The 17,408-nt window shown below is 45.0% G+C and overlaps 1 protein-coding gene across 1 annotated transcript in view; it reads left to right on the top strand.

Moving 5' to 3' along the window:
• The first annotated feature begins 8,036 nt into the window (after positions 1–8,036).
• EPHB4 (EPH receptor B4) overlaps positions 8,037–17,408 on the top strand; it is a 16,298-nt gene continuing 6,926 nt past the window's right edge. Inside the window, exons 1-7 of the mRNA XM_027844099.1 lie at positions 8,037–8,638; positions 11,691–11,761; positions 13,813–14,100; positions 14,498–14,894; positions 15,971–16,126; positions 16,568–16,900; positions 17,303–17,406. Coding sequence (XP_027699900.1) covers positions 8,587–8,638; positions 11,691–11,761; positions 13,813–14,100; positions 14,498–14,894; positions 15,971–16,126; positions 16,568–16,900; positions 17,303–17,406 — 1,401 coding nt within the window. The 5' untranslated portion in view covers positions 8,037–8,586. The remainder of the gene's footprint in view (positions 8,639–11,690; positions 11,762–13,812; positions 14,101–14,497; positions 14,895–15,970; positions 16,127–16,567; positions 16,901–17,302; positions 17,407–17,408) is intronic.

Here is a 17,408-nt window from a genome sequence, read left to right as displayed (position 1 = left end):
AGCAAGAGACTGGCCATCTCCAAAAAAATTGTATCTCATTATACACTATAAGTGTATTAGGAAGTGGATGGTACGTTTCATGAAAAGCCTTCTAGAATCATAATTGGTCATTATGATGTTCAGAGTTGTTTGTCTTTACAATATTGTTGCTATTGTATAAATTGTTCTCCTGGTTCTGTTCACGTCATTCTGAGTTAGCGCATAAAAGTATTCCCAGGTTTCTCTGAAACCATTCCCTTCATCATCTCTTGCAGCACAGTGGTGTCCCATCACATTCACATACAATAACTTGTTCAGACATTCCCCAATTGATGAGCACCACTACCCCTGCCAGTTTCCAATTCTTTGCTACCACACACAAAAAATGAGCTGCTATAAATGTTTTTATACATACGGGTCTTTTTCCTCTTTCAGCTTCTTTGGGAATATAGACATACTAGTGATAGCTCTAGGTATGCATGTTAAGTAGCTTTTTTGGGCATAATTTTGGGTATAGTTCCAAATTGCTTTCTAGAACGGCTGAACTAATTCACAGCTCCACCAACAATGCATTATTGTACTTGTTTTCCCACCACCTATCCAAAATTTGTCATTTTCCTCTTTTTTTTTTTTAAGTGAGGCAATTGGGGTTAAGTGACTTGCCCAGAGTCACACAGCTAGGAAGTATTATGTGTCTGAGGCCCTATTTGAACTCAGGTCCTCCTGACTTCAGGGCTGGTGCTCTATCCACTGTGCCACCTAGCTGCCCCTATTTTCCTCTTTTGTCAGCTTCGCCAACCTAATGGGTGTAAAGTAGTTGTTCTAATTTTCATTTTTCTAATCAATGATTTAGAATTTTTTTTAATATGGCCCTGTTGATAACTTGTATTTCTTCCTCTAAAACCTGTTGTTCAGTTGTTTTTTGGTGTTTGTGAACTCACATGGGACTTTCTTGGCAAAGATATTGGAGTAGTTTGCCATTTCCTTTTCCAGATCATTTTACAGATGAGGAAACTGAGGCAAATGGGGTTAAATAACTTGCCCAAGATCACATAGCTAGTAAATGTCTTAGACCAAATTTGTACTCAGGAAGATGAGTCTGTCTGGTGCTCTATCAACTGGATCACCTAGCTGTCCTACAAGGAAATAGTATTCCAAATTCCCTCGCGCTACTGTTAACAAAACTGCATCCATCACCACAGCTCTGAAGTCTAACTCCTCAGCACAACATTTGGCCTTTAGATCTCGTAGTATCTCCTGTTGGGGTATCTTATTCAACCATCTGTTAAGAACCGCAATCTGGGAGCAACAGAGCTATACATCTTGATTTGGTCTTCCTCCTTCTGAATGATTTTTTACTCTACTCTTTTTTCTTCTCTCAGCCAGGGTCTTTTTTGGGGGGGGGGTGAGACAATTGGGGTTAAGTGACTTGCTCAGGGTCATACAGCCAGTAAGTGTGATGTGTCTGAGGCCAGATTTGAACTTAGGTCCTCCTGAATCCAGGGCCGGTACTCTATCCACTGCGCCACCTAGATGTCCCTTAGCCATGGTCTTCTGAGGTAAGGTTTGTATAGCCAATGATTCTTCTCTATATCTCCATTCTCAGCTCAGTCCTCCCTTTTCTCAGAGGTATGCTGAAACCTTAAGCTTGCTCTTTCCTCTATGCCTCTAGCACTTAGAATCTCAATATGAGGTCCACAGAGATCCTTACGTATAAATTAGTGGCCCCCAAACTTTGAAGAATCAGTTCACATGTTTTAGGAAGTGATGCAGAATGAAGTGAATAGAACTAGGAGAAAAATTTCTACAATGACAACAACTTTATGGAGAAAAAAAACCTCCAAAACTCTGATCTTACTCAACTGTTAACATGACTTCATCATCACTGCAGCTCTAAGATCCAGCTCCCCCTCACTGAGAGGTGATGAGAGGTGATGAACCTAAAAGACAGAGAGGCATATATTTTCAGGCACAGCCAATGTGGGAATCCCCCTCCCCCCGACACACAAACTTTTATTGTTTTCCCACAATTATTGTTATTGTCCAACTGGATTAGGGGGCAATGGGAGGGATAGATCATAAATACGTGTAAAACTAAATAAGCACAGGGCAGCTAGGTGGTGCAGTGGATAGAACACCGGCCCTGGAGTCAGGAGGAGCTGATTTCAAATCCCACCTCAGACACTTACTAGCTAGCTGTATGACCCTGGGCAAGTCATTTAACCTCTATCGCCTCAAAAAATAAATAAGCAAACATTTATTTTTTAAAAATACACAATCCACTGGACACTTTCTGCTGCACTGACATTGAACCATGAACAATTACTCTTTGAGTCTATCCACACAATCATTTTTAAATTATCTAAGACGTATCTCTTCATCTTATACTATGAAGCATTTTATTAAAAAATTTCTGGGGGCAGCTAGGTGGTGCAGTGGATAGAACTCCAGCCCTGGATTCAGAAGGACCTGAGTTCAAATCCGGCCTCACACACATAACACCTCACTAGCTGTGTGACCCTGGGCAAGTCACTTAACCCCATTGCCTAGCCAAAACAAACAAAAAAAAAACCCAAAAAACAAAAAAAATTTCTGCTAAAATCTAGATAAACTAAATCACTAGTATTCTCTTCATCTACTAAAAACAGAAACTCAAGAAGAATTGAGTTCTACCTTATTATCTCTGTGGTCAGTTATCATCTTCCCATCCATCTCAAGCAAAGATCTTCTTTCTTTGATCCTTCTTTTTCTTCCTTTACAGCGAAAAAAAGAGGCAAAACTTCCTGTTCTCAGTTTCCCTCCACAGCCTCAACTCCTTCTGGAGGCTAGCATTCCTGGCACTATTTTTATAGGACCATGACAAATTCTTATGTTCATTTTCTGTCAACTGGTCTTGTTTCCATCTTCTGTATATCTCTTTTAAAAATCTAAACTGGGTGCCAAGTTCCCTTGTGCATCGCCATTGGTTTCTTTAGACAAATTCCATTTCTCTTACTTAATTTAATCATTTCCTTTTATATTCTCAGACTTTTTTTTTTTTTGGTGAGGCAATTGGGCCTAAGTGACTTGCCCAGAGTCACACACAGCTAGTGATTGTCACGTGTCTGAGGCCGGATTTGAACCCAGGTCCTCCTGACTTCAGGGCTAGTGTAGCCGCCCCCTAGACTTTCATTCTTAACCTTTTCCCATCTTTTCTGGATGACTTTCAATGAATCATTTTATTTTCTGGGATCCTACCTATCTTTCCTCTGAACTCTTTGAAATCTGCTTTCCCAAAATGGATGGTACATGTCCAACCGCACTGAGATTTCCTCCTCTCTATTATAAACTGTAGGAGGAAGATGTCATATCTCCCCAAAGTTCCCTTCATTTCCAACCTCCAAGTTAATCAGATCCAGAATAGAATTTCCCTTTGTTGGTTCCCCTACCTTATGAAAGATGAAATTATGATGAAGGCACAATATGAAGTTATTAGCATGTTACTGCCTTTGATAGAGAGCTCCAGTAGATGTCTGGATAATTGAAGTCTTCCATTCCTTCTATTTCATGTGTTTGTGCCTGGCTTACGATCTCTTTGCCAAATTCCTTATCTATTTCTTGTTTCTGCCCAGGTGGTCTGTAATACATTTCAATGACTAAATCACTTCTATTTCTTTCTCCTTTGATTTTCACCCAAACACTCCCCACCGTGCTTTCCCTTCTGGTTCCTGACTTTGATCACATGAGTATATCTTCTTAAAGTACAATGCTACCTCATCTTCCTTTTACCTATCTTGCTTCTTTTGAATCAAGTATACCCATGTAAAGTAGTCCAATTATGGGTTTATATTCTACCAAGTCTCAATAATGCCTGTGAGGTTACATTTATCTTCTTGAGTTAGAAAGGGAGAGAGAGAATAATCTCATACAGTGGAATATGGGTCAGAATCCTATATTCAATATAATGGGAAAAGGCTTATAACCAGTAGTATGTTGGTAAATGTTTTACAACTGACTCTCCAAAAGAAACAAAAGTGCACAGGACATATCTTTAAGTTTAATCTGCATTACTAACATTTTATCCAATACTTTCTTAAGTCTAGACAATCAATGGAACAATAAACAAAACCCTGATTTGATAAATTTGCTGATTTCTGAGGTGTAAATGTTCACACTGAAAATTTAGCAACCAGCCTTCTGGAGCTGAGAACAGCTGGCTCTAGAAACCCCCTACTCATAACATGAATATTATATGAGATGAGAGTTGCTCGTTTTAAACAGTATATTGGTTTGGTAGTATATTGGCCCAGTGACAGACCTCATGTCTCTTTGTCTTAGACTAGCCTAAATTAGGAAAGGTTCAACATCATGAAATCAAAGTCTTGATATTTTGAATTAATTGTGGAATTAAAGAGGTATGATTTTTTTTTTACTGTCTATGGGAAAGATAATGTTGTTATTCAGTTGTTTCAGTCGTGTCTGACTCTTCATGACCCCAGTTGGCATTTTCTCGGCAAAGATGCTGGAGTGGTTTGCCATTTCCTTCTCCTGGTCATTTTATAGAGGAGGAAACTGAGGCAAACAGGGTTAAGTGACTTGCCCAGATTCACACAGCTAGTAAGTGTCTGAGGCCAGATTTGAACTCAGAAAGATGAGTTGTCCTCACTCCAGTCCTGTACTCTATCCACTGTGCCTCCTAGTGGAAAGCTTAAATATGAGAGGTCTCAAAACAATTCTAATAACAATAGCTGACATTTATATAATAGAACTTTACAAATATGATTTTATTTGATCCTCATAATGATCTCCAAAAGGTAGTATTTATCCCTGTTTTACAATAAAAAACCCTAAGGCCGAAGGTGACGTGACTTATCCAAGGTCATTCAGCAAGTGCAGACGTTTTGACCCCAGGTTCGATGCTCTTCCACTGCATCACAGCTACTTCTCTCATTACTGTTTTGATTTTGATGCTGGAGCTAAAAATCACAGAACCAGTTTTAAGATGTCCTGTTACAAGGCTTAGTATAGGAAATGTATAATATGAGGGCAGCTAGGTGGCGCTATAGTGCATAGAGTGCTGGGGCCTGGAGTCAGGAAGACTCATCTTTCTGGGTTCAAATCTGGCCTCAGATATTTGGTAGCTGTATGTTCTCTGGGCAAATCACTTAATCCCGTTTACCTCAGTTTCCTCAACTGTAAAATGACCTGGAGAAGGAAATGGCAAACCACTCCAGCATCTTTGCCGAGAAAATGCCAACTGGGGTCATGAAGAGTCAGATATGACTGAAATGACTAAACATGCACCTAAGATGAAAAGGCATCGTTAGATTGCTGGACCTGCACTGCTGGACAGATCACCTACATTGAAATATCAGAGTAAGCTCCTGGAGATCAGGGACTGTGCCTTAAAGTTTGTATCCACTGCAGTGCTGAGCACATGACTGGGACACATACATCTGATGAACGAATGAAACAAATTAATTGTATTAATTAATTATAATTATTACAATTATTAATTGTATTTAGAGAAGAGAAGAAACTGACCTCTTAACAGAAAGCATGATAATCTTACCTATATTTCAAGGCACTGCTGGGCAAAAATTTCATATAACAGTATGATGTAGTTGAGAGAGTGTTTCTTCCTAAAGAAGACAGTATAGTTTAGTGGAATGAGTACTGACCTTGGATTCAGGGATATTGTAAGTTGGAATTCTACCCTTGACATTTACTAGCTGTGTGACCATGGGCAAAATATGTAACCTCAGTTTCCATATCTGTAAAATGGTCATGAGACCTATAGTACCCACATCAGTAGGTTACCAAGAGGAGATAATGTATATAAAGTAGTTTGTAAACCTGAAAATGCTATGTAAAAGTTCAACTATTTACGGGCAGCTAGGTGGTGCAATGGATAGAGCACTGGCCCTACAGTCATGAGGACCTGAGTTAAAATCTAGTTTCAGACACATTTAAAAAAACTTACTAGCTGTATGTCTGTGGGCAAGTCACTTAACCCCAATTGCCTCACAAAAAAAAAAACACATACACACACACACACATACACACACAAAAAAAACATTGGTCAGTTAATAATATTGCTTTTTTCTAAATCCTTCTACCTTTCTACCTCACCTTCTAGATTCCATCAGACCCCCAAGCCTACCACAGCCACATTTTGTTCACTTCTCTCCATCTCTAGTTATGTCTCTTTCTTCCTTTTTTTTTCCCTCCAGGAAAGATGCAAAGTATCCCTACTATATGAGAAACAGCTGTGCAGACATTCCAGGGATCAAGGGCCAGAGAGGACTTGGGTGGGGGGGAGGTGAAAGAGAGCCAGGGAAGGAGACTGGAAAAGTGGAAGTAGTGGAAGTAGTGGGAGGATGGAGGGAGAGAATGACTAGAGAAGTGAAAAATAGACATTCAGCGCAGTAAGACATGTGGGAGGTAGACCTTCTAGGGAGCCAGGAAAGTAGAAAGAAGAACCTAGAAGAGTAGGACAATGAGGCACAGACTTAACTGGACTAGCCTGGAAGCAGAGCTTAGAGGTTGAGGGATAGGGGTGGGATAGGGATGGGAGTTGGTTGAGGATGGGATTCTCAGTCCTGTTCCATCCAGCTTTAGAAGAGAAGGCTGTTTCCTGCCCTCTATGTTCCCCACCCTGCCCTATCCTAGCTGGACCCAAGGACAGGGTGTGGGGGACATCCCTTGGGGTAGTAAGATAAATTAAAGGGCTAAGAGGTCATTCCAGACCTGTCTACTCTGTTTGAGGCAGGGGATCAGCTTCCCAAATATTTCCAAGCTCCTCTCTACTCTTTCCCACCCCAATCTGCCCTGCTACTTTTGTGTCCTCATCAACCAGCCCTCCTACAATTCTTTCATCATTCCTCCAGACTTCTTCACCCCAAATGTGCTAAATGTTCCCCTTTTCTTTTTCCTCTTCCTCCTGACCCCAGCTCAGAAGTAGGAAAAGGAATTGCTGAAATTGGGGGTGGGGTGGAAGAAGAGAAGGGTCCTTCTGGCTCCTCCCCCTCTTGCTAGCAGAGCAGATTAGAGGGGTGGGGTAGTGAGAGGAAGGGCCCCTCCCAAGGAGGTCCCAAGGGCCCCCAGGAGCCAGACAGGAAACAGCCTCAGGAAAGACAGAGGAAGTAGCTATGGTGACACTCCCCCCAAAGGTCAGAGCTTGGGAAAGGGGGGAGTTTCCTACTGTTAGGGAGAGTGCGATGGAGAGGCAGGGACTTAGAGATTGGAGATTCCTCTACTGGGTATCCTACTCAGTTCCCTTTTGTCTGTGCCTGCTTCACTGCAGGGCATGGAGGGGAGGGGGTGTGTGGTGAGGAAAGTGGGAGAGGCACCTCCTGACTTTCACTTTTCAGTTCCCAATTTCCCGAGCTCTTTGTTTCAATTCCTGATGTATGATTCTTTAGCATAGTAAACACCAAATAAATGTTTATTGAATGAATAAATGTTGAACAATCTCTCTCAGAATGGACTATGTAGGACCAATTTCTATTCCCTGTCATAGGTATATGGGAGATTTCCAGTCTCCATTCTTTGCTATACACTCCTTTGTGCCTAAGCAACCCAACCAAATGCCAAGTATTGCAGAATAGTGAACACCTGAGACCACTAGACTCTTAAAGTTGGATAGATGGCAATGGGTCTATTTTTCTGTGCACGTTTTCTGCATTGCATGGTAGTTTGGTGTGTTTGCATCTCTGTGTAACCCTTGTACTCTGAGTACAGGGTTATTGAGTGCTTCCCGATTTCTTTGCCTCTACCAGGGGTATCTCAGTGTTTTTGCCTCTTTCACGGCACACTGGCCCCCCCTTCCCTGCTTCCTCCTTTCCCTCTCTGCCTCCCTCTCTCCTTCCTCTTTTCCAAACTTTCTTCTAACTTTCCGGCTCCTCCTCCATCTACCCCCCCCCCCACCTTTTAGTTCCCAACTCTACTTTCCTCATGAATTATTCAGTAATCCGCGGGCTCCAATCCGGGCAGTCCTGCCCCTTCTCTCCCTGGGGGCCCTGCCCAGCCAGTCCGCTCCTCCCTTGGTCGTCAGTCCCTCCTCTCTCCCTCCCTCCCCAACCGAGGCGCTGGCCCGGGCCCCAGTACCAGTCCCAGCCCCTGCCCCGGTTCAGGCCCCATCTTAGTGCTTGCTCCCCTCCCTCTCTTTCTCTCTCCCTCGCTGGCGGGAGCGGACTCTGGGGGCCCAGTGGGAGCAGTGATTGGAGAGAAGGGGTAGGGAGACCTAACTGCACCCCAATTCTGCCAGGAGAGGCCCCTGGGCGGGATCCTGAGAATCCAGAGAGATCCCCCAACTCCAGCCCTACCTCTCTGACTGTGCCCCAACTTAAGAGAGTCTTATGGTCTCCACACTTTCTAGATTAAACTACTCAGAAAGAAGGATAGACTATACCCACACCTCGGGAGGAGAAGCAAAAACACTTTTGGAGTTCTAATCTGGGGCGTCTTCTGGATCCTTGCGCTCCCCCCGTATGGTGGGGTACTGAAAGGACTGCGAGCAAAGAAAGCGGTGCGGGGGGCAAGAACTGTGCTTCTAATCAGAAGGTTTCAGACCTGGGGGGGCTCGCGCCCCCCATACTCGGATCTAATTGGGAACCAGGTGGCGCCATGGAGTTTCGAGCGCTGCTCTGCTGGGCGTCCTTGGCTTCTGCGCTAGAAGGTGGGTGAGTTTGGGGGAACTTTCCCCTCCCAATTCCCAGAGGCTTTAAGTTTGGCTTAGGAGATATGGGATCGATTCTTTCCTCACCCGTTCCCTGGCCTTTCTGCCCTTGGGCTGGGGAAGAGGGTCTGGATCGGAGTTCGTGGCTGGGGGGTGGGGGTAGGAAGGGAAGGGGGGGGAGGTAGGCTGCTGCCCAGCAGGGAAGTGGATTTTTCTTTTGTTTGCAAAGAAGAGGGAGTTGAATCCCTTGTCCTGGAACGTTTCCCCACCTCAGCTCCTCATACTCTTCTTGCAGACTTCAAAATTTCCTCCCAAGCCCCTTTATTTTTCCCCCCACTAATAGCTTCCCCCTAATAGCATAAACTTTTCTCCAAACTCTTCTATCTCTCCTAAGCTTGCTGTACATACCCCCAAATTAATATAGTCCTTCCTCCCAAATGCGACCCCTCCTCAAATGAGACATTTGCCAGTGAATTTACGCCTTACCTCCACTACTACCATTATCCAAATAATGCCTTCAATAACTCTTCCTCATCTCAGGAGCAACCCCCTCCTCAAACCATATGAGTTTGCTCCCCAGTACCTAGGCCCCAGAACTTCAGTTCTCTTTACACTCTCCTTCTATACCTAGGCCCCAAAGCATTCCAAAACTTGAGCTCTATCCACATTCACACCCCTTAAGATGTCTGTAAACAGTTTAGCTCTCAAATGAAGGAATTTGACTGGAATTCTTCCCCTACACTGATACCTTTCTCAGAGTTATATTCCATGTCACCAAACAGTACTCACCAATCAGTCTCTGGCACCCCAAATTCTACTATAGACCCTACCCCAGTCCCCACCCCAAACCCCAAAACTCTTGCTAAGTAACCCTGCCACCCATGCACCAGCTCCTTAGTTATCCTGTAAGCATTTTTTTCTCTTTCTTCAAATATGTTTGTCTTTCAGGCCCCCTCCCACCCTCCAATCTTTTGGAGGGGGAGGCAAGAGCCCTATAAATCCCCTTCCTATTGCCTTGATCTCTTTCAATGAGCTCCCCCCCCCTCCTTTTGACTGCCTGGAATCAAAGGGGGTCTCTGGGGAGTGGGCCATGGAGGAGGTAAAGGGGAAGAATCAAAGGTATTTGGAAAATCCCGATTTCTCTTAGGGCTGAGCAACACAGAGCACTGGGCCATGGATCAAAGAGAAGTGGAGGCCAAAAAGCATGTGAAGAGGGAAGATAAACTCTCTTTGCTCAAAAAGGCTGGGATGGAAAGGGAAAAGGCTTGTGGGGAAAATTGGGGGGAAAGAATGAGAGAGAGAGAAAAGGAGGGAGAGGGAAAGTGAAAAGAGAAGAAAAAAGGGCCTCAGGAACTAGAAGAAAGAAATAGAAGAAAAAGGAATGTAGTTGTCAGATGGTAGATGAAAGAAATGCACAATATGAGGGGAATAGAATTGAGTATTGAGAGAGAGGAGCTAGACATAGGAAAGGGAAACAGAGAATGGGAGAGAAAGAGTAGTGAAAAGGGAGACAGAAATGACAGTTCCAAGAGAGGCTGAGGCATAGACAGAGACTCTGTTAGAGATGAGATACACAGAGATAGAGAAAATTACTGACAGAGATGGTGTATAAATTAGAGACAGGAAAAACTCTTTCTGAGGGAAACAATGGAGGGAGGAGACCTCTACCTTCCTCCAATCCACTTCCCAGAACCTGTCCCTAGCTTTCTCTAATATTCCAATCACCCCTGGAGGGTTGCTAGGCGGCTTTGCCTTAGGATGGTGGGGCTTCCAAGTGACTCAGAGCCAGAGAGAGAAATCCCTTTCCTTGGTAGGAGAAGAGAGTTGAGTGAAAGGGAAGAGGCTATCTCATTCACCTTTTCTGTCTCTCCTTCAGGCCCTGTCCCTCTTCCTGGACTCAAGTGGCTTGCCCTTCAAATCAACTAACTATCCTCTGCACCCTCTACTGTTCCCAGGGCCCTTGGAGGCATTTTGCTCCAACTAGCCAAGCAATTCAAAGGGGATTTCCCTCCCTACCTTTTTTCCTTCCCCTCCCCAGCCTAGGGCTCTGCAGTTTCTATTAATCTCCTCCTTCCGCCAGCCCCGCCTCCACCTCCTCTCCTAGCTGCAGAAGCAAAGCCAGGTGTGTGTGTGTGGGGGGGGGAGGTGGGGGGGGCTTTCTTCATCTCCTCCCCTTTTCCTTCCCATAACCAGATCCAGATGTGAGGCCCCAATAGGGGGACCAGGGCATGAAACCCAAGCATCTAGGCCCTACTTGGAAAATGAGAGTTGATCCTGATGGGGAAAGGGACTTTTTTGGGGGGGAGGGGGTGTCCCAGTGGGGGAGCAATACTTGAAAGGGAAGAACTACTGTCTGAAGGATGGAATGTCTATGTCTTGGGTGGGGGGAGTAGGACATGAGGAGAGAGAAGTGGAGGCTGTGAGAGTGGAACCTGGATCCTGAGAGAAGAGGGAGGGTGATGTTCCCTTTTGATCAGCCCTTTGCCCTACAAGGGAGGGTTCAATGTCTTATGGGTCAGTGAATCAATTCTATTTAGCTAAATTCAACAAACATTTGTTAAGCATCTTGTGCTAGACACTGGCAATATGTTTAAAAGATTTTTTTTTTTAATGACAGACCTTGCCCAGTCTCCAAGAGATTACGTTTTACTGGTGAGATTGGGTGAAGGGTGCTTGATGGTCCTAATTGAACACCTTCCTAACCTGCTGCTTTCTAGACTTAAAGGCTCTCTTCCATGATCCACCAATGTAGGGAAGAAGGCCAGGATCTTGGGGATCCCTCAGGGGTGAACCAGGCATTTGCCAGCTGTTAGGGGTGGAGCTGGCAGTCAAAGACAGAAAAGAAGACCAGAGGGTGAGGGGGAAAAAAAAACAGGATTAATTCCCACCCCCACCTCTGCAACTTCATTTCCTTTGTCTAATAAAACCCAACTAAATTAGAATTGTCAGGTTTCATCTCCCTCAGAACCTTTACCCCCATAGAGATAAGTGGGTCCATCTTTCCTGTCCCCCAAATTCCTTGACCTTGATTTTGCCTTTCTATCTTTCCTAGAGACCCTCCTGAACACAAAGCTGGAGACGGCAGATCTGAAATGGGTTACTTATCCTCAGGTGGAGGGACAGGTAAGAGCCAGGGCCAAGGACATGGAAGGAGATAGGAAAAGGAGACCCCCTCATCATAGGTGTCCTTTTCTCTTCTTCCTCTGTGCTCTTTTGATGGGTAATCTCATCCACTCACAGGAATTCATTTACCCTCTCTCTATGCAAATGATTCTCAGATCTGTCCAGCCCTAACCTCTCTCCTGACAGTCCACTATCACACCTCCAATTGCATATTGGACATCTCACATTAGGTTTCCTGTAGATATGCCAAGCTTAGCACATCCAAAATTAAACCTGGTTGCTGAGGCTTCCAACCTCAGAGCTGAGATGACATCCTAAACTCATCACTCTCTCCTACCTTGCCACCCCCCCCCCGCCCCATTTCTAATCTATTCCCATGTCTTGTTGATTCTATCTTCCTGGCATTTCTTGTATATATCCCTTTCTTTCTACTCACATAGCTGCCACCCTGGTGTAGGCCCTCATCACCTCACACCTGAACTATTTCAATAGCCTTTTAGTTGATTTTCCTGACTCAAGTCTTTCCCTACTCTAGTCCATCCTCCACCCAGCTGTCAAACTGAAGAAGGAAGGAAGGAAGGAAGGAAGGAAGGAAGGAAGGAAGGAAGGAAGGAAGGAAGGAAGGAAGGAAGGAAATAAGCATTTATTAGGTCCCTACGATGTGTGAAGCACTGTGCTAAGTGCTTTACAATTATTTTTCTTATTTGATAGTTACAACAACTCTGGGAGGTAGGTGTTATTATTACACCTATTTTACAGTTGAGGAAACCGAAGCAAACCATGACATTACATGATTTGCCCTGGGTCACATAGACAACAAGGATCTAAGGTCAGATTTGAACTCAAATCTTCCTGACTCCAGACCTAGCAGTCTATCTACCATGCTACCTTGATGCCTAAAGTATGTCTAATCGTGTCACTTATTAGTCAACTCCAATGGCTCCCTATGACCTTTGGGATCAAATGTAAAATCCTCTGTTTGCCTTTTAACACCCTTAATAACCTGCCCCCTTTCTATCTTTCCAGTCTTCTGGTCCTTTATACCTCCCTTCCATGTACTCTGGTCCAGTGACACAGGCCTCCTTGCTGTTCCTCATACAAGACACTCCATCTCCTGACTCTCCGAATTTCATTGGCTGTTCCCATCTTTGGAATGCTCTCCCTCCTCACCTGCCTCCTGGCTTCCCTGGCTTTCTTCAAGTCTCAACTAAAATCCCACCTTCCTCAGGAAGCCTTTCCGGATTCCCTCTTAATGGTAGTGCCTTCCTTCTGATATTATCTCCAATTTATCCTGAATATATCTTGTTTGTACATAGACATTTTCATGTTGTCTCCCCCATCAGACTGTGAGCTCCTTGAGATCAGAGACCATTTTTTGCCTTTTTTTTTAATCCCTAAAGTTTAGCACAGCTCTTGGCCCATAGAAGGTACTTAACAAACTTCTTGACTTGACTTGAAGAAGGGATTATGGGGTGGAGGGATGAAATTTACAGGATAAAGACACATCTTACCCCCTCAACCCTCCAAGTATTTATCTCCTAAGCTTTCCTACCATTAGTCTCCCTGGCCTAGTCTTTTGGCTCTTAGATCCTCAGATTCTCAGATATCTCTTCTCTCCCAACTTTCACTTTCCCCTGTTCAGTCTTCTTCACTCTCTCTTTAAAGGCCGACCCAACCGGCCCTGAAATTGCAACTGTTGAGCCTTGGCCCTCTAACCTCTTACACATGAACCTTTGATCTAAGCTTCTGCTACCATCTTGCCATGCATAGACCTTTGATCCAGATTCCCTACCAGATGGTCTGAGAGGCCCAATCCTTTTTTTTTTTTTCTTTTTGGTGAGGCAGTGGGGTTAAGTGACTTGCCTAGAGTCACACAGCTAGTAAGTGTCAAGTGTCTGAGGCCGGATATGAACTCAGGTCCTCCTGACTCCAAGGCTGGAGCTCTATCCACTGTGCCACCTAGCTGCCCCCCAATTCTCTTTGCTACTTCTGTTCCCTTCCCTTTCCCACATTCCCATTGCCTCTACTCATAGCACCTCTTCTCTGCATAGTGGGAAGAGTTGAGCGGACTGGATGAAGAGCAGCATAGTGTTCGGACATATGAAGTATGTGATGTACAGCGGCCACCGGGGCAGCCCCATTGGCTTCGAACAGGTTGGGTGCCCCGGAAAGGGGCAAGAACTGTCTATGCCACCTTACGGTTTACCATGCTGGAATGCCTATCACTGCCCCGGGCTGGGCGTGCCTGCAAGGAGACTTTCACTGTTTTCTACTATGAGAGTGATGCTGACACTGCTACTGCCCACTCACCGTCTTGGATGGAGAACCCCTATATCAAGGTATCTAGACCCTGAAGCATTGAATACATAAAGGTTGGGGAGTGAGCTGGCAAGTAGGGAATGGGGGAGAGGGAGGGGACTATGTGAAATTAACAGATCTCTCCTTTCTAAATAGAGCTTTATTTAGGGGAAAACTAGGGGACTAGGGAAGCCCGGTGCCTTGGTCTTGGGAAGGGAAGGAAGACTTGGGTGGGAGGGGATGAGTGAAGGGGATGTTGAAGATGAAGCTAGAGTCTGGAAGGGGTATGAGAGAAAAACAATGCAGGACATGGACTCCAGAAGAAGAATGGGGTCCTAGGGAGAACTCAGAACAGAACTGGGGCATTGGCAATAGTATACATGAGTCCTGTGAAACAGTTACAGATGTAAACATTGCATCCCCCTCAAACTTGGATAGGTGGACACAGTTGCAGCAGAGCACCTGACTCGGAAGCGTCCAGGGATTGAGGCAACTGGGAAGGTGAATGTGAAGACCCTGAGACTGGGCCCTCTCACCAAGGCTGGTTTCTACCTGGCCTTTCAAGACCAGGGTGCCTGCATGGCCCTGCTATCCCTCCACCTCTTCTATAAGAAATGCCCCCAGCTGACCGTCAACCTGACCCACTTCCCTGAGACTGTACCTCATGAACTAGTGGTGCCGGTAGCTGGGAGCTGTGTGGCAGATGCTGTCCCAGCCTCTGGCCCTGGTCCTAGCCTCTACTGCCGGGAAGATGGCCAGTGGGCAGAGCAACCAGTCACTGGGTGTATGTGCTCTGCTGGCCACGAAGCAGTTGAAGACAACACCAAATGCCGAGGTGAGGGTTGTTCCCATATGTTGCTCACCCCAACCCCTGGCCCCACCTTTCTTTTATCCATAAGCAGGCAGTGTGGTGTAATATAAAGAGAATTGGACCTGAGTTTTGAGTCTTGACTGTGCTATTTATTAGCTATGGGATCCTGCGGAAGTTACTTTCCCATCTTTAAGATTAATAGGTTAGAACTCGTGATTTCTGAAGTCCTTGCAATCTCTAATCTAGGGTTCTACGACTCCCAGAATTCGTCCCTCTTAGTTCCTACAGCTCTTCTGTTTCTATATCTAATGGTCTCCCCTCTCTCAGGTTTTCTAGCCTTTCTTTTCAGGAAGTATCCCATGAGATCTACTTTCTTACTATAGCCTCAATTGGAACAAATGGAATACAGTAAATTCCCTTTCTTTTGGAACTTCCAATGTTTCCACGATGCATGGATTCATCAACCATAACTCTCTTAATTGATTAATTACATTACAATTAATTAATTACAATAATACTACATTCATGTAGCATGTTAAGATTTACAAAGCACGTTATGTATATTCTCTCAAATCATCTTCACAACAGCCCTCAAAATAGGTGCCATTATTATCCTCATTTTATAAAAAAGGAAACTGAGACTCAGTGAATAAGTGCCCAGGGTCACATAGCTAATAAGTGTCTGAGGCCAGATTCAAAATTCGTGACTCTAAGTCACCTGTAATCTTCCTCTAATCTTTCCTCTCTCCACTTTAGCCTCTTTCTCAAGCCTCAACCACATTCTTACATCCCTTTCCCTACCTTAGAGAATTTTAACCTAAGCACAAAGAATTTCATCAGGTCTTGACCAGGATTGGGGTCAGGGGACAAAAACCTTGTGGACCTAACTTATTCAGTATGACCTCTGACTACTTTTCTTTTTTTTTTTTTCTGTATATTTTCTCTTTATAGGTGAACACCTTTTCCCCTCTCTTTCTGGGTTCCTGACCCTCTCCCTTCTCTTCTCTACTATTGGCTGGTATTCATGAAACTTTGGAATCAGGTGAACTGTATTGGGGAGTAGAAAATGGTTTTGGTGATTAGTTGCTTTTCTTCCACAGCCTGTATGCAGGGAGCCTTCAAGCCTCTTGCAGGAGAGGGGTCATGCCAGCTATGCCCAGCTAATAGCCAGTCCAACTCCTTTGGCTCCACCATTTGCCAGTGCCGCATTGGCTACTTTCGTGCCCCCAAAGACCCCCTGGGAGCTCCTTGTACCAGTAAGTAACTGGGGCCCAGAAATCTGATGATGCCTTGGCATCATCTTTAGAATTGTTGTGGGGGGAGGGGTTTGAGCAAGGTGATCTCTAACAGACCTCTTCAGGAGTCAAGCATTTTGTCCCTCAATCATAAAAAATTGAGCAACACACACCACCTATAGCTCCATTCAGTTCAACTCAACCAATCTTTATTAAGCATTTACTATTTAAGGTTTTGTGCTTCATAAGAAAGCACACTGACTTTTGTTTGTCTCTGCCCCTTTCTCCCTCTGTCTGTCTATCTGGTGGGATTATTTCTGTTTCTTTTTCTTTATGTATGTGTATTTTTCTCTCTGTTCCTCTATGTCTCCCTGTGAGTTGTTTATTTGTCCCACCGAATGTTACCTTTTGTCTTTGCCTCTGTCCTTACTTCTCTACGTCTGTCCTCCCTGTGTCCTTCAGCACCGCCCTCAGCCCCACGAAGTGTAGTGGCCCGTCTCAACGGCTCATCTCTTCGCCTGGAGTGGAGTGCTCCTCTTGAATCAGGAGGCCGAGGGGACCTGACTTATGCCCTTCGTTGCCACGAATGCCATCCACGCGGCTCTTGTGTACCATGTGGAAGAGATCTGACCTTTGATCCAGGTCCTGAAAACCTGGCAGAGCCCTGGGTAGGAGTTCAAGGGCTCCGTCCTGACTTTACCTATGCCTTTGAGGTCATGGCCATCAATGGGGTGTCCTCTGTGGCCCTTGGGCCCATTCCGGTGGAAGCAGTCAATGTCACCACAGATCGAGAGGGTAAGTTTGGGGAATTAGGGACTAGAGAATAGGGATAAATAAGCAGTGTGACGGGGCATGGAGAGACCAGGAGGAATGTAGGAAACTAGCAGTAAAAGACCGATTAGCAGGGACAAATGGGCTGAGTAGATGGGAGACCAGCAGAGTCTAGTTGGGTTGAGGTTATAACGGAAAAAAGGAGAACAAAGGTACTCAAGAGTGGAGATCTGTAGAGAGCTCAAGATTGACCTAGGGCTGAAGGACACAGAAGAGAGATCATAGCACTAGGCAGAGCTGAGAAAGAGATTATAGGAACAATGGGGAGACTGAAGAGATTGGGAAGGGCAAGGAAAGCACTTGGCAGATTAGGGGCAAGTTTGGAGTAAGGAAGGGCCTTAACTTGCCTGACCTGTTTCTCTCTAGTACCACCTCCAGTATCAGATATCCAAGTGACAGGAGCATCCCCCAGCAGCTTAAGCCTGACTTGGTCCATTCCCCATCCATCCAGTGGGGCTGTGCTGGATTATGA

Source organism: Vombatus ursinus, unplaced genomic scaffold, assembly GCF_900497805.2.
Source record: "Vombatus ursinus unplaced genomic scaffold, bare-nosed wombat genome assembly UNPS02005197.1, whole genome shotgun sequence".
NCBI classification, from domain to species: Eukaryota; Metazoa; Chordata; class Mammalia; order Diprotodontia; family Vombatidae; genus Vombatus; species Vombatus ursinus.
The sequence above is the reverse complement of the archived record's forward strand: the minus strand, read 5'-3'. Positions and strand labels throughout refer to the sequence as shown.